The following is a 25,645-nucleotide window of genomic DNA, read 5'->3' on the forward strand; positions in this document are numbered from 1 at the left end:
CGGGCAGGGATTTCCTCCCCAGGGCCACCCCGAGGGACTTTGGCCCCACGAGGACGGATCCTCCTGCCCTGCCCAGACAGCACCGGCTGTGCACTGCAAGCAGCCCTGGCACCAGGCAGCACCTCTGCACAAACACCTCCCCTCTCCCGCTCCTCCAGTACACACCGACACGGCCCGGCAGCACCCAAAATCGTCTTCTTCCAGCAAACCATAAATCCCCAGGAATGGAGCAGAGACCACCAGCAAGATCTGGGGCTCCTGCCAGCACAGACTGAGATTTTGGGGGTTGGAGGGAGAAGCTGGGGCTCCTCCTCAGGTATTTTGAATGCACCACTTCTACTTAAGCAGCTAGATGAGCCCACAGTCATCTCCTCGGCCTAAAAAAATTTTTTTTTCCATTTTCCTTTGCTTAAAGAGAAGAAGGGACAGGGTTGAACCTGACACACTGTTCCCATCCCTGGTTTCTGCACCATCCACGCAACGAAGGTGCATCCTCCAGCCGTGCCCCAGCGCCGGGACACGGAGCATCGCTCCCCCCCGACAACCCGCGCCTGAACCCAAGGTCCTGCTTATCTGCAGCACAAGCATGTCTGGTGATAAGCCCAGGGATAAGATAAGGCCCCGTGCAGCCTCGCTGCTATCACAGGCCCTTCCTCCAGCGCTGCGCCCCAAGGCTGAGGGGTGCTGCACCCCCCAAACATCCCCCCGGCCCCCCCCACGCAACCTCTCGCTTTAATGAGCTTTGAAAGATTCATTACATTCACACACAACAGTTGCTTGTTGTTTCCAAATCAAACAATCCACTTGATTCAGGGGAGAGGGGAAAAATAAAAAAAAAAAAATGCAAAAACAAAACCCACACACTACAGTAAACAATTTGTCTGGGGAAACCTGGCAGCAAAGGTGGGGGGGGGCATGGCGGGGGGAGAGAGCCGCACACAACCCGACTGCATTAGGCTCGCAATAAAAACTGGAATTGCTAATCATTGCTGCTCAGCCGACCTGAAAGAAGAGATGCCGCCGAGGAAAACAAACCCACAGGCCGCGAGAGCAGAGCACATGGACTTCACCGGGGGCTGGCACACACACCTGAGCCTTCCTCCGACGACCTCTCCTCCTCCTCCTCGCTGCCTCCCACTGCATCACCCTGCCTGCGCTGCCGGGAACCCGGGGCTGAGCATCCCCCGTGGGGCGATGCCATGGATGCAAACCCACCCTGGGAGGGGGGAGAGCAGCTCTTGGGGCCACCCAAAAAGATGGGCCCTCCCCTGGTGCCTGTTCATACCCGGGTCCGTCTCCCTCCCACCCGAACTCAGCATTACACGGTGCCTGGGCACGGCGAGGGAAGAAAATGGGGTGGATTGGCACGCTCAGTCCCATTCCCAGAATCTACAAAAGGGATCTGCCAGCGCGTGGGCACCCCCACCTCCGGCAGAGCCAGCCTGGCCTTTAAAATAGGAGGACTGAGGGAAAAAAAAGACCAAAACAACCCCCCTCCACGCATGTTTGCCTCCCAGCATCCGTGCCAAGCTATAAATACCCAGCACTCTCCGTTCCGGCTGCGGGGTGGGGGGGCTTAAATGGGACCGGAGCGAAACGGGGAGCGGGAGGAAGGAAACAGGGCAGGAGGGAGGGAGAGGAGCCCCCTTCTCACCCAGCAGCACTGGGGGGACGTGGGGCTGGGATGGCTCTTCCCCAGGGGTAACGCGGGAGCTGGGCACAGTGGCCACAGGTCGGTCAAGCCACCAGTGGGGACAAGCAGGGGCGAGGCAGAGGAAATCCCCAAAAGGCCCTGGAGGCTGCGGAGCGGGTGCCAGGAGGGAGGGAAAGGCAGCGCTGATAGGAGCCAGGGCAGCCTGCCAGGCTGGCGCGGGCACTGTGGGGACACGCTGCCTCCCAGTGCCCCCAGTGCCCCCAGTGCTGGGAGGAGCAGAGCAGGAGGGGGGGCAAGCGCAAAGGAGACCCCTCTATCCGGACACCCTGCCCCTGATCTCTCCATCCTGCTCCTGGGAAGAGTGGAGCTGGTGTGGACCCGGTGTGGACCCCACGGCACCCACCCAAGCACCCTGCGGAGGACAGGGCTCAGGGTGGGGTGGGGGGGGGCTGTGGGGAGTGAGGCCAGGGGTGGAGGAAGCCCTTTTAAGTGCAGCCCCACCGCAGGATTGCTACCTCGTTACAGAGCAATTACAGACTAATTATATGATGGTAACACCCAAACCCCGATCAGGAAATGGGACTGCTGGGTGCCAGGTCGTGCACGCGTGCACAGGCGCACACGCACACGCTCACACACCCCACGAAACCTCAGGAGCCCTCTGGAGCGGGGTCAGGACACGTCAGAGGGAGGCACCTCACCCGAGAGAGGTCACCGCTTCAAATCCCCACTGTGCTGGCTCTGTGCCTCAGTTTCCCCACTTGTGGTTGGGCATCCCGCTCCAGCCGCTGCCCTGCCTCTCCCCAGAGGCATCGATACAGCCCCGTGCTGGGCTACCCCAGCCCTGCCCTTCGCCTCAGCCCCCCCTGCGCCCCAAAAGCACTGGCAGTGGCTCTGCCTCGGCACGGAGCACCCCCGTCCCACCAGCCCCATCCTGCCGCCCTCCCCTGGCCTCAGGCCGGCAGCGGGGTGCTGCCACCAAGCCCCAGGCCCCACGGGACTGGGAGTTGGGGTCCGTGCTGCTCCCCTGCCCACAGGCACCCTCATGGGAGCCAGAGAAGCCCTAAGAGCCCACTCCCAGGGCTATGGTGGCACCCAGACCGAGGCCACCATGCCACCCCAGGGACAGGGCACCCCAAACACCCCCTGAGCACGTGCCCAGGACGGCTCCCAAGATCAGGGGAACTTTAACCGCATAAATAACATTCCTGTTGGCTCCCCGCCGGCACAGCCCTTATCTGTGGTGGGCTAGCGCAGGCCTGTCCGTGGCCTGGAGAGGCCACCGGCCCTATCGCTGTGCCCAAGGACGCTGGGGAAGGGGACAGCTCGCCGGGAGCATGCGGGGCTGGGCGTCACGGCCACGAGCTGGACCCTCCCCACCAGCTCCCAGTGCTCTGCCCCATCACCCCACAGCACCGTGAGTCCATCCCGGGTTGCCCGCTGCCAGGGACCCTCGGGGACAACGGGGACATTTTGCCACCGGAGCCTCTGGCGATGGCAGCGGGGACAAGGTCACGCCAATAACAGATTGTGGCTAGCAGGGGAGGAGACGCGGGGAGGAAGGGGACAGGATGCGAAGCGGCAGCGCTGAGGGCTGATGAAGGGCCTGGCATCTCCGGGCACACAGGGAGAGATGGCAAACGGGCTCCTTCCTCCCCTCCGGGAACTCATCACCGCGATTGCAAGTGAGTGTTGGAGCCCAGAGGCCCCGGAGTTTGCACACAGCTCTCGAAACCCTCATCTCCCTGACAAGAGGGAGAGCAGCCGGCAGCCAGAGTCGGAGCTGCGGGCGGCCCCCGCGAAAGGTCACTGCATTTGCACATTCACAAAACATGCATTTTATAAAAAAAAAAAAAAAAAAAAAGAAGAGGGAAAAAAATATCCCACGCTCGCATGGCAAATCTGGCAAACGTGCTGCAGGAAGATCGGGACGGCGGAGGAACCGGCGAACCACAGCCCATCCTGCCCCAGCCTGGGGACCCCCAGCACCCCGGACTTGGCAGGCTGGCATCATGCAATTGGCGTTAAAATAATCAGACAAAGGCAAAACCAGCAGATTTCTATCTCCTGATTTGCTTTTGCTTTCTGGGCCCCGAGGGTGCAATCGCATTTTCAAATTTTCTGGGAGAATAAAGGCCAGAAAATTGGTTTCAGGGCATCAAGCAGATGGCCGGGGGGCTGGGGCTTTGGGGGACCTCCCGCCCCCCCCCCGAGCATCCCCCCCTGCAAGGGGGTGCAGAGCTGAACCCCCGCCCCGCTGCAGGGCCCTGGGCTGTGGGTCCCAGCTGTGGGACCCGAGCAGCCAGCCTGGCCCTGGGGCCAGCTGCACAGGGGGACAAGTGACAAGCGATGGTGACTCCAGGGACCGTGAGGATGGGGGTGAAAAGGGAGAGCAGGGGCCTGAGCTGCCTCCGGCTGCGGTCGTGGCAGGTCGGGGATGCTAAACCCGCGTGAGCTGCTTTCTCCAGCCTGGCTGGAAACCGGCAGCGCTGTCTCGCTGCCCCACGCACCCTGGCCTCATCCTGCACCCATCTACCGGGCCCCGAGGAACACAAAAAGCCACAACACCCCGCCACCACCAAATCACATGAGGATTCTCCACTGCTGGAAGTGAATCCCTGCAAAGCCAGGGGGGATTCACCTCCTGTAACCGCAGAGAGGGGCAGAGATGGCGGTGCAGGAGGGGAAGCTGGGCTGAGCCCCGGTGTGAGTGAACGGCGGTGCTGAGCCCACGGCGAGCTGCAGCCGGGCTCGCCCTCACCAGCCCCACCTGCGCCGGCAAAGCTCTTTAAACCCAGCCAGCTCTGGGCTGTAATTAGCCCTCGCCCGCCGGATCACAGGCACCGCGGCACCCACCTGCCAGCTGCAGCTCAGCACCCACCACAGAAGGGTCCGGACCTCTCGCCCTGGTCAGGTCCCTCCAAACCCTCCCCAGTGCCCGGGCTGGAGCCGGGGGGTGTGAGGCTGCTGGGGGCAATGCCAGTGGGATGGGGTTTTTAAGCTGTTCCTCCGCAGGCACGCACACCCCATCCTCACCCAACACCGAGCACGGTCCCCGCGGGGGTCCAGCACCCACCGCTCCGGTGCCCGGCCGGTGCCCCGGGAAGCGGTGAGCACTGGGCTCGCCGTGCCGGTTGGTGCAGAACTGGCCAAGCCGGGCTGGGAGGCGGCCGGTGGTGTCGGCGTTGCCAGACTGGTCTTGGCTGTTCTGTCAGGCACAAGCCACCGACCCACAGCGCATCATCCCCCGGTCTCAGCTGCACCCCGAGAGGCATCTCCCGCTCAGCCCAGCCCCAGTGGAGCCCAGTGATACCGGTAAAGGCAGTCAGCAGCCACACGCCGGTTCCCAACGTGGTGCTGGGGTGGCCTTACCCGGCGGCCGGTGCGAGGCGCCAGGCCTCGGTGGCCCCGAGCTGCCAGAGCAACCGCGCTGCTGCTGCCGGCGGTGACGTAAAGACACCTCGGAGGAGAGCACCGGCTCCCAGTCCCTGGTGACTGCAGGCAGGAGGAGAGGAACAACAGCCTCTTGCTGCTCGGCAGGCACAGTGGGAGGAAGATGGGTGCCGGAGCAGCAGGAGGATGTCACTGAGCAAACCACGGGGACAAGTCCCCAGCCCCAGTCCCCAATTCCAGTCCCCCAGGGGCTGGGGACACCACGAGGATGGGGAGGGATGGTACCTGGCGAGGGGAGATGGTGGCATCAGAAGGGCAGCCCAAGCCCCGTGACGGCCGGATCCTGCCTCTCTGCTCCGAGAACAAAGGGCTACGAAGGCTCCGGCGGCCACTTAATTACCAGCAGGACGCGGGGCTCAGAGCAGCCGAGCTGCCACCCGAGTCCCCCAGAGCAGGGACGGGAACTCCTCTGCTTAAAAAAATTAGAGAAGCACCGAGCGGCTGTTTTGAGACATGTCACGGTGGGGACACGGGGTGCTGGAAGAAAACCCTGAGCTGCCCCGGCCTGGCAGGTTGGAGCAGGGGGGCAGGCAGGGAGGGCAGCAGCCACGGTGGCCACGGTACAGGGGGGGTCACAAACATGGCACGGGGGATCACCAACAGGCTGAGCAGGGCGTTTGTCTACATGATGCCAGACACACGCAAAAGCTGTCTCATTATCCCCTAATTAGTGCCTTGCCAGCTCCTGCAATTAACACCCATGCAAGCGGCTGTTGTTGAGGTAAACAGAGGGTTAGAAGCACCCTAGAGAGCTGGGGGCCCTGGCAGGGTGCAGACCACCCATGGGCATGCACCGAGGAGCTGGTGGCCCCAGTGCTGAGCCCGGCAGGTTCTGACTCACCTCCCCGAGCCCCTCGGCTGCTCCGGGTGAGCCTGCGAGGGCTGGGCAGGGCACCCTCACCCCCGCTGCAAGGCTGCCCTGCACCTTGCAGAGAGCAGCATGGCAGCAGCAGGACCTTGCGGGGCTGGTGGCACTGCCCGGAGCACCCCAGGGGAGCGGGACATCACCCAGCACCACGCAGCAGGGAACACCCGTGTTCCAGAGCTCAGCCCGTGACTCGGGAGCAGCCGGGGTTGGATTCCAGGCTGCGGGTCCTGCCTCGGAGGTGACCGAGCCACACACCCCCTGCGCAGCGCACGGTGGCGAGGTGTTTATTCCAAAGTCATCTCCTTTAGAAACATCAAAGGAAAGCAATCGCCCAGGTCTTAAATGGCCTTTCTCCAGCTGACCCAGAAACATGGATCAAGAGCTGTCTCATCCCTTAATTGAGAAGTTGGTGACTCTGAATCTTTATTAAAGAGCTTCAGTGAATTCATAGATTAAGGGCACAACCGGCCGCTGCCATCATCCAACCTGATTCCCTGCATACCACGGCCGGAGCAACCTCGCCCCGCAGCCGCTGCGCCCCGGGGAGCCCTCGCCCCTCGCCGGGCTCTTGGCGCTGCTGCTGCGGAGTGAAAACCAAAATAAACCCAGAACCACGCTGGAAAGCAGGAGGGCCCCAACCTGCCTGCACAGAAACAATCCTCATTTCTAAGATTTTTTTCCAGCTTTGGATGCTGGGAGGAGCAGGCAGAGCTGGAGGGGGGGTCAGAACACGTGTGCCCCCCTCCCTCTCTCTCCCTGCAGGTCACCTCTGCCTCCCCATCTGCCTGCCGTGCCACGCCGGGGGATGCTCTGCAGCTGTGCCATGAAGCCGGGGGGGGTTTCGGAGAGGAGGGCTGGCAGGGCACAAGGCACCCACCTCCCCGTGAGGCGGTGGGAAGGGGCCACGGAGCCGCTGCCGGAGCTGGGCTTCCCCGGGCGGGTGAGGAGCTGCCAGATCCTGGGGAAAAACAAGGCTAAAGAGGAGACAGCACATTCCTCAATGTACTATTTCTGCCTGCTGCGGATTATCGTGTTTCAAGCTAAGGAAAACAGAAGGGGGGGATGCTACTACAAATGCCTGAGAGAGAGAGGAGCTGCTAAGGAGCCACGCTTTCCCCTCCAGGGAGCAAAGACAGGCCGGAGAAATCCCCAGCGCCGCTGATCCCAGGGGCACAGATGGAGCAGAAAACAACCCAAGACCCTGCCCGGCTGCGAAGGGTCCAGGTGGCCTCGAGGGGATTAAAGCCCCTCGCTGCCCATCTGCGTTGGTGTTTGCGCCCGACAACGCCAGGCCTGGCCGCAACACACACACGCACACGCACATGCACACACACACACGTGCCCCGTGGCACGGCGAGCCACAGCGAGCCACAGCGAGCCACGGCCAGCACACAGGGCGATGCTGATGTATCTTACCCATGGCAGGGAGCAGCCGGGGGTGGCCACGGCCGCCGGTGCCCTCGCAGCAGCCGGCACCGGGTGCAGCCGCTTCATCCCGGCAGTACCAGGCGTGGAGCTCACCCTCCTGCCTGCTCCTGCCTGCTCCTGCCCGTCCCTCCTCTCCCCGCCAGCCCAGCGGCTGCTCCCGCCGGTTTCTATGGGAACTCAGCAGGAAAATATAGTTTCCAGCAAGGCTAGCGCTAGCCCGGCAGCCCAAACCCTGGCGGCAAGCTGCCCCATCACAGGGTTTGCCAGGGGAAACCCTGCGCTTGGCCTTGCCCCCCTGTCCCCTCGCCGCAGTCCCTCTCCCTGAGGGGACAGTCGGGGTGATGGGGTGCTCGGAGCCAGGACAGTGCTGGTGGCCCAGTGCAGCAGGATGGGTGCCACAGCCCACTGGGCTCCCCAGCATGGGCTGGGGGTGCTGGGGCTGCTCCCCCCAGGGAGACTCTGGCCAAGGCAGCCAGAGACCAGCCACAGGGGACAGGCTTTGCGCTTGCCATGTGATTTTTAGCAGACACTCAAGAATTTTAATGCCTCAGCTACCCCCTCTCCAGGAGTCCTAATCCCTGCTCTGGCTCCCTGAGGGGCTGGTTTAGGGTGGGCGACGGGGCCGGCTGTCCCCCAGCCATGGCTCCTGCCAGGTGGAGGGGGGACGGAGTGGGGAAGCCCTGTCCTCACCCAACGGGAATAAAGGGGACAAGAGGGACCAGTGCAGATCGGAACAGGACAGGAGCTCTCCTTCCCCATCAGGAAATGCCAGCGGGGCTCAGGGGAGGGAACCGGCGCAGCCACCCGCACAGACAGAGCCCAGTGTGTGTGCCCGTGCGTGCACACGCGTGTGCGTGGCTGCGCGCCACAGGATGAGCCATACCGGGAGTGACGGTGCGGGGAGCAGCAGTCCCAGCTCCTGCCCTGCGCTCGGCCCTGGGGATGCACAGCGGGATGCAGACGCTCTTGACGTGGAGAAGTGGGAGAAACCAACGGGCGCTGCTGACTGCCGGCTGCAGAGCAGCACGCAGCGCCGCAAACAGCCTCTCCTGCCTGGAAGGATGGCTCCCCCCTGCAAACGCCACCCTGGGTCCCGCCGTGACCGGTCCCTGGCAGGCCTGCAGCCCCCTCCACACCCCGGGATGGCCACGCACCCCCTCCCCACGGCAGCTTCCCTCTTGCCCCCCTGCTCGCAGGGATTACACAGCCGCTCCAGCAGCCATCTGGAGCAGGGAGCCGGCCCCCTGCACCCAAGGGACCGCGGCACACGTCACGGGGAGGATGGCGGGGCCAGGCCGTTACGGATCGAACCGCGCACACGGGACTCGGCCCTCCCACGCCACACCACGGCCCAGCCTTCAGAGGACGGCAGAGACCCCGCAAAGAGGTGATGGAGGGGCTGGACCTCCCTCTGCAGAGGGGCACCGTGGCCAGAGCTGGGGTCCCCACTGCATCCAGGGGGAGGATGGACCAGGGTGGCCAGTCCAGCCCCTTCCGCCGGGGTTTAATAGACTCGTGGCGTATTTAACATGCCCCATCATGTGATGAATCAGACCCTGTTCCCTCAGATCTAACAGCGGCGCAACAAAGCTGCGATTGAGCGCTCAGGGTAGCGGCTGCGGCTCGCGCGCCGTCTCCGGCACCGCCAGACACCTCGATGCAGGGGGGGGCCAAGCCAGAACAGCATCTCGCAGGCGACGCGCACCCCCGAGGCGGTTCGCCCTTGCTCGCTGTCGAGGAGGGGGAGGTTGGCTCTCCGCAAACACGCAGGCAGCGAGACGGGAGCCGCGAAGCCCAGGGAAGCGCTTGGGTCCCTGGGAAGCGCCAGACGACATCTCCGGCTCCATCCATCACAGCCTGTCCGGGCTGTGACCTCAGCAAAGCGCCCAGCCACAGGGGCACCAGCTCCAGCATGCAGGGTTAGGGGGGGTCTGGCCCTTCCGAGCCCCCCAGACACAATCATGGGGGTTTGGGGGTGCTGAGCTAAGGCTCCAAAAGCCGCATGTCTCCCCCAAAACCTCAGTGCCACCTGGCTGTGCAAGCCCAAGGGATCCCGGCCCGCAGTCGTGGGGGTCTGGGGACAGGAGCCAGGACATAAACACACCGTGGGGACAGCTCAGGGGGTCCCCACTTCTCACCGAAAGCACAGCAGGAGGGGCGGGGGTACGGGGGGGACTGTGCAGGGGGGAACCTGGCCCCCAGCCCCTCGGGCAGCCGGGAGGTGCTGGCCCCCAGCGCACCCTGCTCTGGCCATGGGGTGCGCTTAGGGCACCCCGGGGGGGCTGTGACACCCCCCCCCGGCTAGAGCACAGGTCCCCCCCCACCCTCCCTAAGAAAGCACCCCCTGCACAGCTCCCCCCCCACCCGGCCTATAGCACATATCCCCGATCGGGGGGGATGCTCTGCCGGCCCCCCCCCAACCCCGCAGCGCCCGGGAGGAGGAGGAGGCGGAGGAGGAGGAGGAAGGGAGCCGCGCTGGGGGTACTCACCGTGCGGGGCGGGCAGCAGCCGGGACCCCCCCCCATCCCCCGGCTGCCTACGGGTGCAGCATCCTCCCGGCCAGCCCCAGCCCGAGCCCGAGCCGGAGCCGGAGCCGGAGCGGAGCCGGAGCGGAGCCGGAGCTGGGCATGCTCGGGGGCCGCCGAGCGACACGTGATGCCGGGCTGGCACCGAGCACGGCGGGGGGGCCTCGTCTGCCGCCCCCGCCCCGCCGCCCCCCCAGCGCTGTGCCCCCGGCAGCACCCGGGGCGGGGGGACCGGACCGCACCGCACCCCCCGCCCCATCACCTGGGGGGAGCCCGAGACCGTGCTGCCCCCCCTGCAGCACTTGGGGGGGGGGGCTTGACTATGCTGTTCCCCCCGCACACCCCCCTGCATCCCTGGGGGAGCAGCGTGGAGCATGGTGCCAGCCTGCATGGCAGCATCAGGGGGACAGTCAGGACCAACCCCCCCACATCCCAGCATCAGGGGGACAGCTGGGACCATTCCTTCCACACATTCCAGTATCAGGGGCACAGCCGGGACCGTGCTCCCCCACATCCCGGCATCTCAGGGCAGGGGAGCCCCTTTGTTCCCAGCCAGGCTCATGGGATCCCCTGCAGCGGGTCAGGCAGCACCCCCAGGCCCTGCATCCCTGCGGGGGGGATGCAGCACACAGAGGACAGGCAGCAAAAACTCCTCAACAGCCCCAGCTTGTTCTCTGGAGCACAAAAGCCACCGCTGGGTCCCCTGGGCCGAGCCGAGGGCCAGCGATGGCTCAAGCAGGGCTGGCAGGCCCCTTCCCCAGCCCTGGCCCAGTGGCCAGGTGACTCCCAGGCTGCAGAGCCAGGCACTCGCCGAGGCGCTGGGGAGCTGCGAACTCCAGCCCACAGGGATGGCACCGTGCCCTGATCTACGGCATTGCCCTAATTCTGCCCGTCAGAGCTGCCAGGCCCCGCAGCTGGGACCCTGCCTGCACCCAGCCCGCGGGGCCGGAGGCTCAGACCCCACAGCACGCAGGGACCCCTCATCCTCCACCACCGAGCTGGTGTGGGGGGAGATGTGGGCTCTCCGGGAAGAAAAAACCAGCGGCTGCCCTTGATCCTATAATCCCCCCATTAGCCACATGGCATTAGGGGCTGGGGAGGGGGTTGGCTTTCACTGGATGCTCTGCCTCCTGCATCTCCCCCTCCTCAGCGATGGGAGAGATCCTCCCGCCCTGCCAGCCCACAGCAGAGGGACCCCCTGCACCCCCAAAGCTACACACTGCGCCTGCGAGTCGTCCCCTCTCCAAGGTCATTGTCCCCAGCCATTCCCCTGGTCTGCAGGCAGCGGGGACCTGCTGGGGTGGTTCTGCCCTCCCGCTGCCCTCCTGCCACCCAGGAGAGCCCTGAGAGCTTGAAAACAGCTCAGGAAGCCTATGAGCAACTTGGGGAGCCCCCTCCCAGCCTGGCCAGGCAGCCCTAAGCACCCCAGCCCGGGTGGGGGCCGGTTGTTCCCTGCCCCCCTGCACAGACAAGAGGTTCAGGGTTCAGCCCGAAGGCACCAACTCAGCAGGGCCTTTTCTTCCGCAGGCAGAGAGCTGGAGCCAGGAGCGAGGTGGAAAAGAGCCCTTTTACCAGCAGTGCTTCCCCGCAGGAGCACCCAGCGGGGCAGGGGGTTGGGTGCTGCCCTCCCGCACCCCAGGCTGGCACGGGGGTGCCCGGCATCGCACGGAGCCAGCGGTTCCCTTCTCTGCAGCTGGGCCCTGCACACGTGTGCAGCAACGTGCAGGGCATGCACCGCTGCGCCAGCCTCAATGCCACCTTGTGGGTGCTGCTGCAAAGGCAGGAGCCAGGGCTTGGAGTGGGTGGGGGGGCCAGCAGCTCCTGGTCGGAGCCCCCCACCTCCAGCCCTGACCCGCTCCCCGCTCCGCTGTGGCATTCCCAGCCGCCGCGGCGCATGGGGAACGGCAGACACGGGTAACACCCCACCACGTTGAGCACGCAGCAACGGGGAAGACGGGCCCCGCCGTGGGGAAGCATCGCAGACATGCTGCAGGCACGCAGCTGGAACCTGAGCGGGAGGTTTCGCCGCCGCAGCCCTCGCCCAGCAAGCCCCACCGCCGGCGACGTCTGTGGCTGCGCGACTCAAACACGAGGCTGGTTCAAGGACACCTTGGCTCTGCCCGACGGATTAACCCAGATAATCCTGGGGCTCTGCTCCAGCCCTCAACCCACCTTGGGATCTTTGCTCTCGCTGGGTTTACTGCCGTCTGGGCACACAGAGGAACCTCTGTTTGTGCCAGATAGGGACGGGCTCAAAGTTCCCGTCTGAAACACCCTCGCCCGGCAGGACCTGGAGCCCCGCGCGAGGCGAGGCGGCAGCTTGCAGCTCAGCCTGTCTAGACACCAGCATCACCCCGCCAGGGTCCCAGTTCCTGGACTGGAGGCAGGGAGGGGGGCAAGAGGCGATGAGAAATAACCCGCTGTGACAAACTGGGGCTCTCAGAGCAGCACCTCGGGCCAGATCCTCACCGAGTTACGCTCCTGTTGCATTTGGCCCAGCGAGCACAGCCAGCTCTGCCCTGGGCAGTGCGTGCCCTGGGGACCCTCCGCACCCCCGAGCTCCCTCCCACAGGGGCAGGGTGCTGCAGGGCCCCGGAGAAAGGCCCCACTGGGTTTCAGGGGACTTTTCCCCGAGGGATGACGCAGGGCCGGGGGCTGGCTGGCTTGCCCACGCCACCCTGGAGCTCCCACAGCCCTCAGAAGAGACACATTTGCATCTGAAATGGTAACTCGGCACAGGAGCTCCCCTGTGCACAGGGACAGGGCGAGATTTACCTGTCCCAGCAGCGCCGGTTGTGGGATCCAGGTGGCAGGACGTAGCCCAGAGCTGGGTCTGGTCCCTGCTAATAACGTAGAGGGACTGCCACGGTCACGCAGGGACAGGTAACTCCAGCCTGGCCTCGCTGTGTTGTGCTCTGCTAAAGCTGGGGCGTTCCACGTCTGCTCAGCTGCTGGGGCCGCGGGACCATCACAGCCACATCCACAGCAGCGTGGGACGAGCCACAGCAGAGCCACAGGCACCCACCCACCCACGCCCGACACGCGCTAGCAGCATGGACCCTGACTCTGTCCTCTAGCAACTGCTGTGCTCCAAAGCCTCCCGAACGCCACCTTTACCGCCCTGCTCCTCCTCGAGGACGGGTGACAGCAGCCCGCGTCGCCCTCGCCAGCATTTCGGTAGCAGCTGCCTCTGGGCAGAGACCAACCCAGGGAGCAGCATCCTCCGAGGGTGCAGTGGCACTCACGAGCGGGAGGCAGAACTTCTCCCCCTCAATCCCTTCTCACTTACTTGATGAAGTAGAAGCCCCCGTGTAGCGTTGTGTCCACCTCCCAGCCTCGGGGTAGCCCTGGAAGGACAGGCCAGAAGCAGCGGTCACCCTCCCTCGCCCCGCACAGCCCTTGCCCTCCCCGCCACTGCCCTGCTGCGGGCTGGGGTGTTGCACCGGCGCAGAGCGCTGCCCGAAGGTTAGCAGTGGAGGTTAGCAGTGCTCGTTGGCCCCACTTCCCCCAGAACCAACTGTGGAGGAGATCCCTCTCGCAGGACGCAGCACTAGGGAAGGGCAGGAGCGCATGGGCAGGGAGCCGTGGGATAATCGTGACACTTGTGGGGTGCCATGTCCTGCCACGGTCGCCTCTGACATGCTCAAACTGCATTTTTAAAGTGGTTTGCATTCCCTCCCCAGCAGCGACAGGTCTCAGAGACAGCTCTGTGGAAGGGGACGCTTAAAAGCCCCCCAAGAACATCTCTCCAGCTAGCAACCCCGTGCCCGAGAGATGCAGCATCGCCTCACTCATCACTCAGAAAGTCCCCCAGCCCTCGCTCAGCTTTTCAGGGTCTCCACTGCATTTCTGCAGGATTTCACTCCACACCTCCAGATCCTCCACAGTGTCTGGGGAGGGCAGAGAGCAAACACCAAGACCCAGGAGCCGTTCCTTACCGGTGCAGGAGAAGTGCCCGCTCTGGATGGAGTAGCCTGTGCCGGGGTGCACCCAACTCGTGGACTTGGTCTCGTCGCTGTGGAAGACAAGGAGCGGGGCTGTCAGCACCTCCGTGGGCTCAGGGAGCCCCTTCCCATCGCCAGGGAAGGGTCTTTGCAACAGGGGTGACTTTTCCAGACAAAGGAATGGAAGGACCAGATTTTTAGGGATAGAGGGGAACAGCATCCATCAGGCTGGGGGAGTGGAGAGCCCCAAGAAAAAAGAAGCAGGGGGAAAGGAGAGATGACTGTGTGATAGGGAAGCAGCCAGACGCAGAGGCTTGCAGCAGCGGGTACCCCCGTGTTCCCAGCCCAGACTAAGCGCAGCCCCCCCCAGCCAGGCACCCCAGCGTAAAGCCCATCCCCGCGGCAGCCCCCGCGCCGTGCCAGCTGCCAGGCAGGACCGTACTTGATGAAGAAGATGCGCCCGTCCCCGCAGACGCCGTAGGTCCACCTGCCCGGCAGGTCCAGCCAGTCGATGTCATCCCCCATGGGGGTGGCAGTGTGAGGGGGGGGGGGGCTCAGACGCAGAGCAGCCCCACACTACGAGGAGGGACAGGGACGGCACCCGGCTCGGGAAGTGCCAAACAACTCCCGGTCGCCCCAGGAACAACCACTTGCTCAGCTCAGACCTTCCACCCAGACTCTGTTTGCTGCAAATAACCAAGGAGGGAGGGAAAAAAAAAACCAAACCCCAACCAAACCCATCAACTTAACCCCCTCGGAGCCGGGTTGCCACCCTGCCTGCGAGCCGGGGTTCAGAGGGCATCCTCCCAGCACCACGGCACGGCTCTCCAAATGACTCTTCAGGGCTAGCCTGTCACAGCTTCCTCCGCTGCCTACTCGGTGTAATTACCGTCAATTAACTCGGGGTGAGTAATTATGGAGTTGTTACTTCCCTCTCCTGTTCATTTTAAACAATGTCAAATTCTTCTCCCTGTCTGATCTCGCAGCCAAGCCGAGGCAGTATGTAGGGCACCCTGATGATTATCTGCAACGCTTTCGGAGCTGCCCAATGGGTATTTTCTCTCTGTTTGTTCTTAGCCGTCAATTAAACGTCTTTTAAGGGGAAAGGTGGGGTCTGGGAGGCACCTGGGCTGGGTGACTGTGAAGGAGGCAATTGCCCTCGTGTCTCAGCGGCGCCTTTGCAAAACTTCTCATGGCACAAGGAGAAAGATGCTGGTTCAGGAGAGGCCTGAGAGGTGGAGAGGAAGGAGCTGGGAGGAAGGGGCTTGCCCAGCTGAGCTGAAACACAGTCCCCACATCAGAGCAGTTCCCTGCCAGGATTTGGGGAAACCAGTTCACCCAAAGCCTCAGGAAGGCTCTTCCTATAGTTCTTTGAACCACTGGGAAGGAAAAACACGTCTGGTTAGTCCCAGCGAGTCCATCGGGAGAGCAACTGATGGGGCCCTGGCGTAGCGGGGAGCGATGCCGCGGTCCTGGGCTTTGGTTCACGCGGGGAAGTTCCACTTTGTAGGAGAAACGCTCGGCTGCAAACTGTGGGCCAAGCTCGTGCCCTGCCTGTGCCGTGGACGTGACCAGTGGATGTGTGCTCAGCCCCCCACACTTGCAGCCCCAGGGGGGAGCTCAGAGCACGGCTCACCAGGATTACGTTATGCTTTGGCTTTTTACAAGATTGGGCTTTTTGCCCAGGTTTGGGCTGAACGGGGATAGCGTTACGCCGAGCCTGCCCGCCCCTGTCAGGTTACGGTCACGCTGGGGCGGCTGGGGAGTTGCCACCCTTATCACGTTACCATCTGCAGAGCTAAACGTCAATCACCGCCCGATTAACGACCATGGGAACTCCCGGGGCTTTGATGCCGAGATGCGCCCCGAGATTGGGGAGGTCACGGCGTGACCCCGAGGGAGGCAGCTCCGCTTCGCCGGCCTCCGCAGCCACGCAGGGTCTGTGCGCAGGAGCCAAACCGCAGCGAAGAAATCCCAGAGCTTAACGCTCGTGGCCAAAGCTTGGGAGCACACGAGCAGCTCGGTGTGGTGGTGCTTCATCTCAGGGCAACTCAAAACCAGCGGACAAAGCTGCCGCATTTAACTGTTTCCATCATGTTTTTTGGGGGGGGAGGAACCCCCATAGCCAGCCCTGGCTGGGAGGTGGCCTGTGACACGTGCTGGCTCAAGGCAGAAATAGTTTTATAAAGTCAGATGCAGCAAGAGTCTGTTCCTAAGCTGCCCTAATCCTATTTTAGCGCTGGTGGAGGCACTGTGGGGATAACCACGGCGCTCCTGGAAACAACAGGTCCTCCCGGCGACCCTGCCTCTGCAGCCGCTGGCAGACGGGGTTTTCTTCACTGGGAGCAGGCTCTAACCTGAGTCACAGCTCACACACGGCCTTTATCCTCAGCACAAATATTTCGGGGACCCGGGTCTGTGAGGGGCTCCAGGCATCATTCTCAAGACTCCTCTGAGATTTCCCCATCCTGCAGCTTTCAGGACAGGTTTCAAAACCGTTGCCAATTTATTTATACAGATGTGAACCAGAAACCTGAAGAGAACCAGAAGGGAACAAGCCCGCCCTGCAGTCCCAGGGTTAGGAGCTCGATGTGCACGGCCCTCACCTTCCAGCCCAGGGCAAAACCGACTCATCAGACACTAACATCAGAAAGGAGAAGGAGCTGGTGCAGCCCCCGGGGTGAGAAACACTGAGGTTGTTGGAGGGCTTTGTAGGACCTTCAGCCAAGAATCCTGAGCAGCTCCAGGCTCTCTCCTGCCAGGTAAATAAATCAGCTTTTATTGCTTTCCACAAGAGAATTTTTTCCCTATTTCTTTCTATCTTAATCCAATGGAAATTCAAAGGGGAAATACCAGCGGGGCTTTTGTTTTCATTTGGTTTAAAATCCTTTTAAAAGCTCCTTGTTCACAACCATCCAGGTTAGGAAGAGGACAGCAAGCAGGCAGAAACCAAAGTTTTCTTTTGCATTCAGTGTTTCTACTGATGGTCCCAGGGAGGCTCCCACAGCATCAGGCACTGCCACCTCTGTCCCATGTCCTTCCTTTAGCGGGGACACGGAGGGACGGGGAAGCCACCAGTCTCCCATGGGATGATCCTGAGAGCAGAGGCCCACCAGTGGGGAAATGGATTTGCGTCAGGACCAAGCACGGGGAGGAGACGGAGAAGAAAGGCCAGCAGATGTATTTGCTGTAGCAAGAAACAGCCCCAGCAGTCAGCCATCTTCTGATGACACGTGGCTGCTGACAAGCCCAGGGCACCGGGTCACCCTGGTGCTCAAGACGCTGGTTTGGGCAGAAAGATTTTGTTTGCCAACGTGCCAGGAGCAGCCCGGCCCCGCTGTCCCTGTGGAGCAGTCGCCTCCTCCTCCATCCCTGCAGCGCCGAGCCTTCGCTTCGAGCCACGGAGGGACCAGGCGGAGAACAAAGGGCAGAGGGAGCGAAGCATGTGGAAAAGGGCTGCGCTGGGTGAGCAACGGCGTGACACAGGCACTGCTGTGGCTTGTGGTCAGGGAGGACGTCTGGGCCTGGCCGCTGCCTGACACCCAGCCCATGGTGGGGGACCTGCCCTGCCGAGGAAAGCAAACGAAGGCTGAGGAAATTTCCTGCGTGGAGCCCTCGTGGGTCAGATGTTAGGAATGTCACAAAACCGGGCGCTTCTGCCCAGAAAGGGATGGTTATTGCACTTGCCCCACATCTGCCCCTCCCGCCCTGCTGCTCGCTCCAGAGCCAGGCACCTTCGGGCCACTGCGGAGAGAGGGCTGGGAGGGGGCTGCGCAGGGAGGACAACAGCGGGACCCACTCGGCCAGAAGTGCCTTGGGGTGGCCCCGGCAGCGTTGCTGCTGCAAGTCCCGCAGTGCCGTACAGTTCTGGCACCATCTCCTGGACAAAAGCTTCCCCAGAAACAAGACCAGAAACGCAACTGCCGAGCAAGTCAGCCAGGCGCTTCCGCCCGATCCAACCTGATGCACCCTGAGATGCACGTGGTGCCCCCTCCCCGCCTGTCAACAGACCACAGTCTGCCCCCCATAACTTCAAGCTGTCATCTCCCCTTTTACTCCACGTGCTGCCCGTCCAACAGCTCACAAGCCCCACGTGGGAGCCAGGGTGGGGACACAATGGCCACCCCACCACCGCGCTTCGCAATACCAGGGCAGGCAGGAGCATTCTGCTCCCTCTTGGCTTTCCCAGCTCGAGCCCAGAGACCAGTAATCACCTCAAGTGAAAGAGAGTTGCTAAGCAAAAAAGCTAATTGCTTCATATTCTTTATGTCTGGTTGTAAACTGCTTGTAATTTGATAGATGGTGCCAGGGAACGCCGCTGCCGGGAGCGCTGGTGGGTGCTGCTCCGTGGATCCTACCGGGCTGGGACGCTGGAGCCCAGACACCCAGCTTGCAAGCAGATGTTTAACAGCCTTTTATCACGGATCTGAGTAACACATTTACCACCAGGCACAGCAACCCAGCGCTCCCACAGCCACCCCGAGAACTCCCAACCCTGGTATGGCTCGTTACCATAGCTCCCAACAGCCGGCATGGGAGGAGGCGTGGAGTGGTGCCAGCAAAACATCCCTCCGGCTCTAGAACTGAAATCTTTTTAACCTGCTCCTGCTTCCCCTCTGCCAGAAGCCTTGCTTAACCTCAGATCTGGCCTAAATCATCTCAGCAACCTGAAACAGCAAGCCTAAAACAAGCAGCACGGTGCACGAGAAGGAAAGGGGGGAAAAGACGCTGAATCCAAATGTCCCTGCTGGGTCTTTGTTCCTCCTCGGCACAAAGTCCCTGCGAGAGACCTGGGCCCGTGTCCCAGCCGCTTGCAGCCGAAGGCGGCTCTTTGCATGCAAAAGGGCTGCAGTTGGGAGCTATTTTTCTATTTCTGACGAGGTGCCTCGTCTCTCGGTGATGGGGAAGGAAGCTCGCCGGCATTTCCCACGGGGCAAGGAGCCGCTCACGCCGGGCTGTCACGCAGCAGCGGGGTAGGAACAGCGGCTCCAGAGCAGCGTGAAACCCGCTGCTTCCATTCCACAACCCTCCACAGAGCCACCGAGCAGCAAAGCCTGGTTTTCCAAGCAGGACCTTTCCTTTCTCTGTACGTATCAGTTATTCTTCGTGGCAGCTATCTTCCCTGAAGACAGGCGTTTAGATTTAGCTTAAGATAGCACCAGCCAGAGCTGTCCAGGCTGTATCTGTGACGGAGATAGCAGGAATTTATCTTCAGCAGCTTCGCTGCACTAGCTGGTGGGCTAGTGCAAACCAGGTTTGCCCCTTGAATCAGCGAGCTGTGCTCAGCCAGCGAGCGCAGTGAGCTGTGCTCCGTCCCCACAGCCCCTTCGAAGCCTCGAGTCCAGCCTGCCAGAGCCGGACACCCCACACAGCGCATTCCTACAGGCACGGGGGTTTGTCAGAGAATTTATTTTTTTTGTGAGAAGCAACACACCTAGTGAAGACGGAAACCAGCTGACGTGTCCAGCAGAACGCCACACGCCATCCTGAAAACAACAGAGAGGCCAGGCGAGCGATGAATATCCGATGTGCTCACGCAGCTGGGGCAGCTACAAAGCAGCCAGTGTTTTTATTGCTAAGTCTTATCGGGAGCATTAGCAGGAGCGGCAGATGGATGCTGGCTACTAATGGGCTCTAATACTTTATACCCTCAAGACTAATGGACAGATTTACAAGACTCCGTTTCCCCCCCACCACCGCACAGGCTGAATTAAACCCCGGATCCTACCCCAGTCGCAGCCCGTCAGGCCGAGGCTGTGTGGCTGGAAGGCAGCGGACTCTGCCCGGAATTGCGACCGCGGCGTGATTCAGTGTCGTGGCCTTCTCCCGCCTGCCAGTTTCAGGAGAAACTCGCTTTTGTGGGACCAAACCAGCTCCGCAGCACTATTAATTTGCAAATGGCATTTTAGTGGATGCAGTCAGCAACGACTACAAAGATAGCAGCTTATTTACTCCCCATGTGCCTTGCTGACAAACAAGTTCTTGAGTCCCGTGGAGAAGATACAGCTACCAGAGCAAGAACAATTCTACTCTAACACAGATGAATTGTCAACCAAACTCCAACTGCAGACCTCAGTGCTGATAGAATCAAGAAATCCCAGCAGGATTTCTCCGTTCCAGATGGCATCTGGATGCACTGCCAGCTACACAGAAGCGTTCATTTAGCACACTAACTATATTCCTTTAGCTATCTCACTGAATAGAGAAATTACAATATTTGTTTGTAAAGCAGATTTTTGAGCCAGCAGAACAGGTGAATATGACTTTAAAAAAACACTTTAAAAAACCACCGTAACTATGTTCAGTGCATTCAGCTTTGTTGGCTGTTTTTAACAGAGTATTGCAGGAAGTTCAAACAATGTTTTTCCTTGTCCAGTCCAGCAGTTTTCTACCCGCAGTACTCTTACAGAAACACATACTGCACAATGGTGGCACAGAGATGCCCAGACAACACGCAAGCACAGGGTGAAGCGTGGCTTGTGCTGCAAGAGAGGAGCAAACCTCAGCACCATCCCAGGCCTGAGCTCTGAGCAGCACTTTTCTCTAAGGCATAAACTAAACGATGAGTAAGTTGAAAGCTCTCCCCCCAAAACATCGCTGTGAAAGAGGTGTGACTGACCTGCAGCCCTTGAACTCATTCCAGAGACTCCTACACCGTGACCACATCACAGGCGGAGCGGAGCCACTGGTGACACTCTGGTGATGCTCGTCACCAGTAGCGCTGCTCCAGAGGAAGCTCATCAGCAGGGTTTTGGCTGAGACCAAAATTCTCAGGCTCATCCAGGCCAGGCTCATTCCCCAGCAAGCCCCTGGGAACCCCCAGAAAAACCAGTTTTGTGCCGGCAAACCACTCCAGGCCCTTTCACCCCAAGATGCAAAGCCCCGTGCTGGGCAGCAGCACCGCATCCTGGCCTCCTCCGTCCCACCCAGCCAAGAGCCACCGTCCCCAGCAGCCCCCAGCTCCTCTGGGGCGTTCCAGCTTCACACTCGTGGGAGCCTGTGGCAAAATGACAGTATTCCCTAGTCTAAAAACCACGGAGTGACAGACGCAGCTTTATACAACAAAAAAAATCCTCCATTAAAAAGAATTACGCAGGGTAACGCGGTGCAGGATTAAGCGTCACTGGGCACTGCCACCCCGCACGTATTCTGAGCTCCTTACCGAGCATTTTACACCAATTCAGGAAAAGATAAAGGGAACAAATCACTGGCTGTACTATTGGCCAACCCTACGTGGCAAAACCCAGGGAAGCGTTCTGGCTCTTCTCTAATCGAAGAAAGATCAGACGTTTGGCACCTTCGAGTCACTTCTACTCACAAGGTGACACCTCAAATTTGTTTCAGTTCAAAGACTGAAAATACTTCAAAAACCCCTTGAAATACCTCCAAAACCATGCAGTATTCATATTTAAAGTTATGCTAACCAGTGAGCAAACCGAAACCTGATCTCCATCTTCAATGAGGGCAACAAAACACGAACATCCCTGCTTACACCAAGCCAACACCTAATTTGAAAACAACTAATTGCACTTGCACACTTTGTATTTTAGTTTAAAAAGATTCGTTAGTGCAAGGAGCCCTTACAATCATGAATTTACTGGTTCAGAAGGATATTCACAGGGGAGAATGCCTCCTTCTAATTACCATAACCTCCTCTGAACCAAAGGCGATAAAAAAAAATATTTAATATTCTCATAAAGCTGAACATACGTGCATGAATCCTGCTTTTGCAGTTACCTGACATCTCCCGTAAGTTTTCAAAGAAAAACAATTTGGCATTATCTTGCAAATATCTTTATTACAATTTACAGATTAGTTCTGAATAGTTTTATTATGTACAGAAATATAACTTTAGATATAAAAACCCAACAAACTCGACACAAATCAATTAAAATCTGTATAAAGCCAATGTTGAAGGTTTTCTAACTTTCTCTAAATTATACAAAAATAAAATCTGATAATTACAGTTTTGATTTAAAGTTCAGCAAGTGTTATTTTTACTGTCTCACTCAAAGCACTTACACATGTACACATCCTGTATGACCATTTTAAGATATGTTATAGGGAAAATGGTGACAAGCAAGCTTAGCTTGCTTTTAAGATGATGCTCATGGTGATGAATTTAGTGTTAATTTCTTACCACCTTACATGGGATACTTTGAAAATGTGAAGTTAGAGAGGGGAAAAGCTTACCCATGTGTAGGTATGTTTCAGGGAGAATCAGCAGTGTTAGAACACAGTGCTTGATACGCTGCAGGCTGGAAAAAAAATTTCTCCAATGTTAGAAGCACTTTGGAAGCAGCAGTTTTTAATCTAGTTTATATCCAATTTGTCAACTGGGTTCGTTACCAGCTGCAGCCTTTCCCAAGCCTCTGCAAACAGTGGATCAGTATTTGCAGGTGTTAATTCACATCACTAAAAGCTTCTTACAAGCACCATAAACCAAGTGAGTTGTCCAGAGTAACTGAAGCACCAAGTTCTCCAAGATCAAAGAAACGAGAAGAGTCATGGAAAAATGACTATAGTATATTTTAGCAAAAGCAACAAACAGCATTTTTACTTGTCAGTCACACTTGGACCATAAGTCAACAAATTTTCTACTCTAATCCTACATTTATCATCCCGCATGCTTTCTCCTAAACAAGAAAGCAGAACACCTGTTATCAAATGATACAGGAAAACGAACTCTTAAAAACTAAAGGTTGTTTCTCAGGATTCAAGAGCATAATTAGAATTACAATTTCACAACTAAAATTATCTTTTGTAGGAGAGGAGAATCCAGGTTCTTTTTATGCCATGGGGATGAAAAATAACATTGCTGCATTGCTTTCAAGTAGCCAGTCTGTAAGGCTGCTTGAGTTTTGGCTGAATTTTAAGTTTACAACTCTTAACTCTCTGAATTTCATAACTGTAACACTTCTGACTTGTAGCAGAAAAAGGTAATTTTTAAATACAAAGAACATACTTCATGCATAAAGTATAAACCCGAAAACTCTGGAATTTGAGACAGAATTAAGAGATGGCCAAAAAGATGGCACGATAAAGCACAGAAAAGCTCTGTGAAGCTCTTCTGTAATTTTCTTTCAAATTAGAAATTGATGTCATTAATGAGATGACAAGTCTGAAGTGTTTTTAGGCTTCTCCCTTATGAAAGGGAAACAATTCTAGTCAGCTGAATGAACCACGTAGCAAATCATTTATTCACATAACTTCATGCAAACAGATAAGAATGCTTTGATGCTTGGTGTTTATTCCATTGCATGACCTTGTACCTGCCTCGGTAACAGCCACACAACATCCTTCAGGTCCAAACACAGCACCATTTGGATATGCTTTTTTATTCTGACTGAAACGACAGTTAAACATTTTAAGTTAGAACATAAATAAGGAGTGTCTTCCTTCCACCAAGGACCTCAACTTTCAGACCCCAACGTGAAATGTTATTTTGGTACCAGACAAACAAAAGTGCAGACGCATAGAGGTATTAATACTGGCTTTTGGTAAAGAACATAGCAATTTGTAGCCTTAGATTTCCGTAAGTCAAAGGTAATTCTTCTTACAAGTACCAGAAGAAGCATATTGGATACAAGAAACATGAAGAGTCCTCCACTTCAATCCATCTTCAGAAAGCAGAATCAATTACGGCAAAGTTATTCCAAGGGTAACTAAAAAACTAGGGGCTGATTCCCTGTGTGTGGCTACCTAAATTCCAACTATCAGCCTCAATATGTACCTTGAAGCTTTAATTATTGATCAGGACGAGGCCTTTCACTGCCCCGAAAGCAAAGAGGTTTGGTGCACAAGCAGCCAACACCCTTTGGAACAGTACTGGGTAAAGGTATTATTTAAATAAAGCCAGACCAAAGGGCTTGTAGTGCACCAGAGTCCCCCCGAATCCCCCAGTGTGCCAGACTTAAATATTACGACATCAAAGCGTTACGTAAACACTCAAACGCTAGATTCCATGCAAACCCAGGATCTTAGAAGGAAGGAATAAACTATCTGCTTTGCGCAGTAAAGTTAACGTTATTAGCTAACAAAAATTGAGACTTTTGTACAAGTTAGAGAAAATGGAGAACCACAAGAAAATAGCACATACCTCTAGAAACTTTAAATCAAAACTGCAATAACTAGGTTCTGAGCCCCATAAATATTTCCTTCAAAATAGGTTTTGCTTTTTCAAAGTGCAAAAATCCAACTTAATAGTCACCACTTCTCAACATATGGCAGACAAGGCATTTTTGGAATGGATTTAACCTAAAGCAGTCTGTTTCTCAAGTGTTATTTACTTAAAAGGAATGCAATTATACCACCCTTACCCTTGATGATACTCAAAAGATTTTGTCTGGATATCAAAATGGGACACTCAGGTATATTCGTTGGCTGAACATCGAACTGGGAAGAAAGTGTGAAAATCCCACTTCCTTCCCTATTTCAAAATAGCACATGCAGCTGCCACTTCTCGTTTTGAAGACGTTCGTGAGTGCTTAGGGTCACACAACTACCAGATCTTTTAAGGTGCTAGAAGAGATCAACCCTCTTGTAGTAGGTTTCTTGGAGTCTGTTAAATACTCTCTGTCGATGCTCTGTTGTGAAGCAGTAGCCTATGGCTTCTTCTGTTTCTTGGATACGTTTCTGGAACCTGCATCCATCTCGTGCAAGCTCCTCCCAGGGTCCTTTACGATCCTCCTCACTGCTTATGTAATACTCAGTAACTTTTTCAAGGAAGGTTACCTGGAAAAGACAAACTATTTAGCAAAGCATTAGCCAAACACTCATGCAAGAGGAGCTTAATACTTATTTGCATGTACTTTTTTTTTTTTTTTAAGAGAAGTCTAGAACAGCAAGAGACCTGATACGCTCCCAGGTCATGCAAGGTCTCTGCACCACCTAAGCCAGAGCATATTTCACCTCTCAACTTTAAAAACAACCAATTGCTGACCTCCCCCTCTACTAAAAGTAGAGCTCAAACTACTACGGTTTCTAAACTGCAGCCTAAGAGGCCTCTTTATGTTGACAGCAGATCACAGGATGTTCCCTGCGAAATAAGACCCCCCGACATCAGTACTGGGTTACAACCGTACACAGGTACAGCTCAGTAGGACAGGCCAGGACACTCAAGGCTAGAAATACGCTATGGGTCAACATCTCTGATTACTGAAGCTTACATAACAAAAAAAAAAAGTAGTAATTGTTCTGTAGAGTAAGCAATCACGTGAGTCAGCGTGTACTTCAGCACCAGGAAAAGAAGTATCACGGTTCTACATATAAGGAAGCAACACTCATCACTACGTGACTGGAACAAACCCATCTATTTAGAGCTGGTATCACATTCCAGTGTATTTAAGTTCATGCAAGGAAATGAAGTCAAAGTCATGGCACTTTAAAATACATATGAAAACTTTCACTCTTTGCTATTTTTAAGAACTGTTGAGCTATTTTAAGAAAATAAACTTATAGGCTCAAGATCTAAACTTGATGGTATTCAGACTATTACTATATTAAGGATTTAAGTCTTTGTTATTGAGCAATAAGCAAAAGCCAGACTATTTCAGGCTCCTACTGAATTATGTACTGCTTGTCGTTTAGCTATACAGCAGGCACAAAACCAAAGGGCAAACTAACTAGCTGTCAGCAACCATCAACTCAGACTAGGACGAATTCTCGAAGACAAGCCAAATGCTGTCCTTACAGACAACTCCACTGAATTTGCTGCAGGGCAACTACTTCTGGAAGGTCAGGAAAAAACATGGGGAAGTACAAGAAACTTGCT

The 25,645-nt window shown here is 57.5% G+C and overlaps 1 protein-coding gene across 6 annotated transcripts in view; it reads right to left on the minus strand.

The window, feature by feature from the left end:
* PLEKHA6 (pleckstrin homology domain containing A6) overlaps nt 1–25,645 on the minus strand; it is a 65,773-nt gene that overhangs the window by 36,482 nt on the left and 3,646 nt on the right. For 4 of the 6 annotated variants that reach the window (XM_074893936.1, XM_074893937.1, XM_074893935.1 and 1 more), the window contains exon 2: nt 13,867–13,943. In XM_074893936.1, coding sequence (XP_074750037.1) covers nt 13,867–13,943 — 77 coding nt within the window. Of the gene's footprint in view, nt 1–9,892; nt 10,031–13,866; nt 13,944–25,645 lie in introns of those variants that run through there. The other 2 variants (XM_074893942.1, XM_074893940.1) reach the window with 1 other exon arrangement.

This window comes from Strix uralensis, chromosome 24 (genome assembly GCF_047716275.1).
Source record: "Strix uralensis isolate ZFMK-TIS-50842 chromosome 24, bStrUra1, whole genome shotgun sequence".
NCBI classification, from domain to species: Eukaryota; Metazoa; Chordata; class Aves; order Strigiformes; family Strigidae; genus Strix; species Strix uralensis.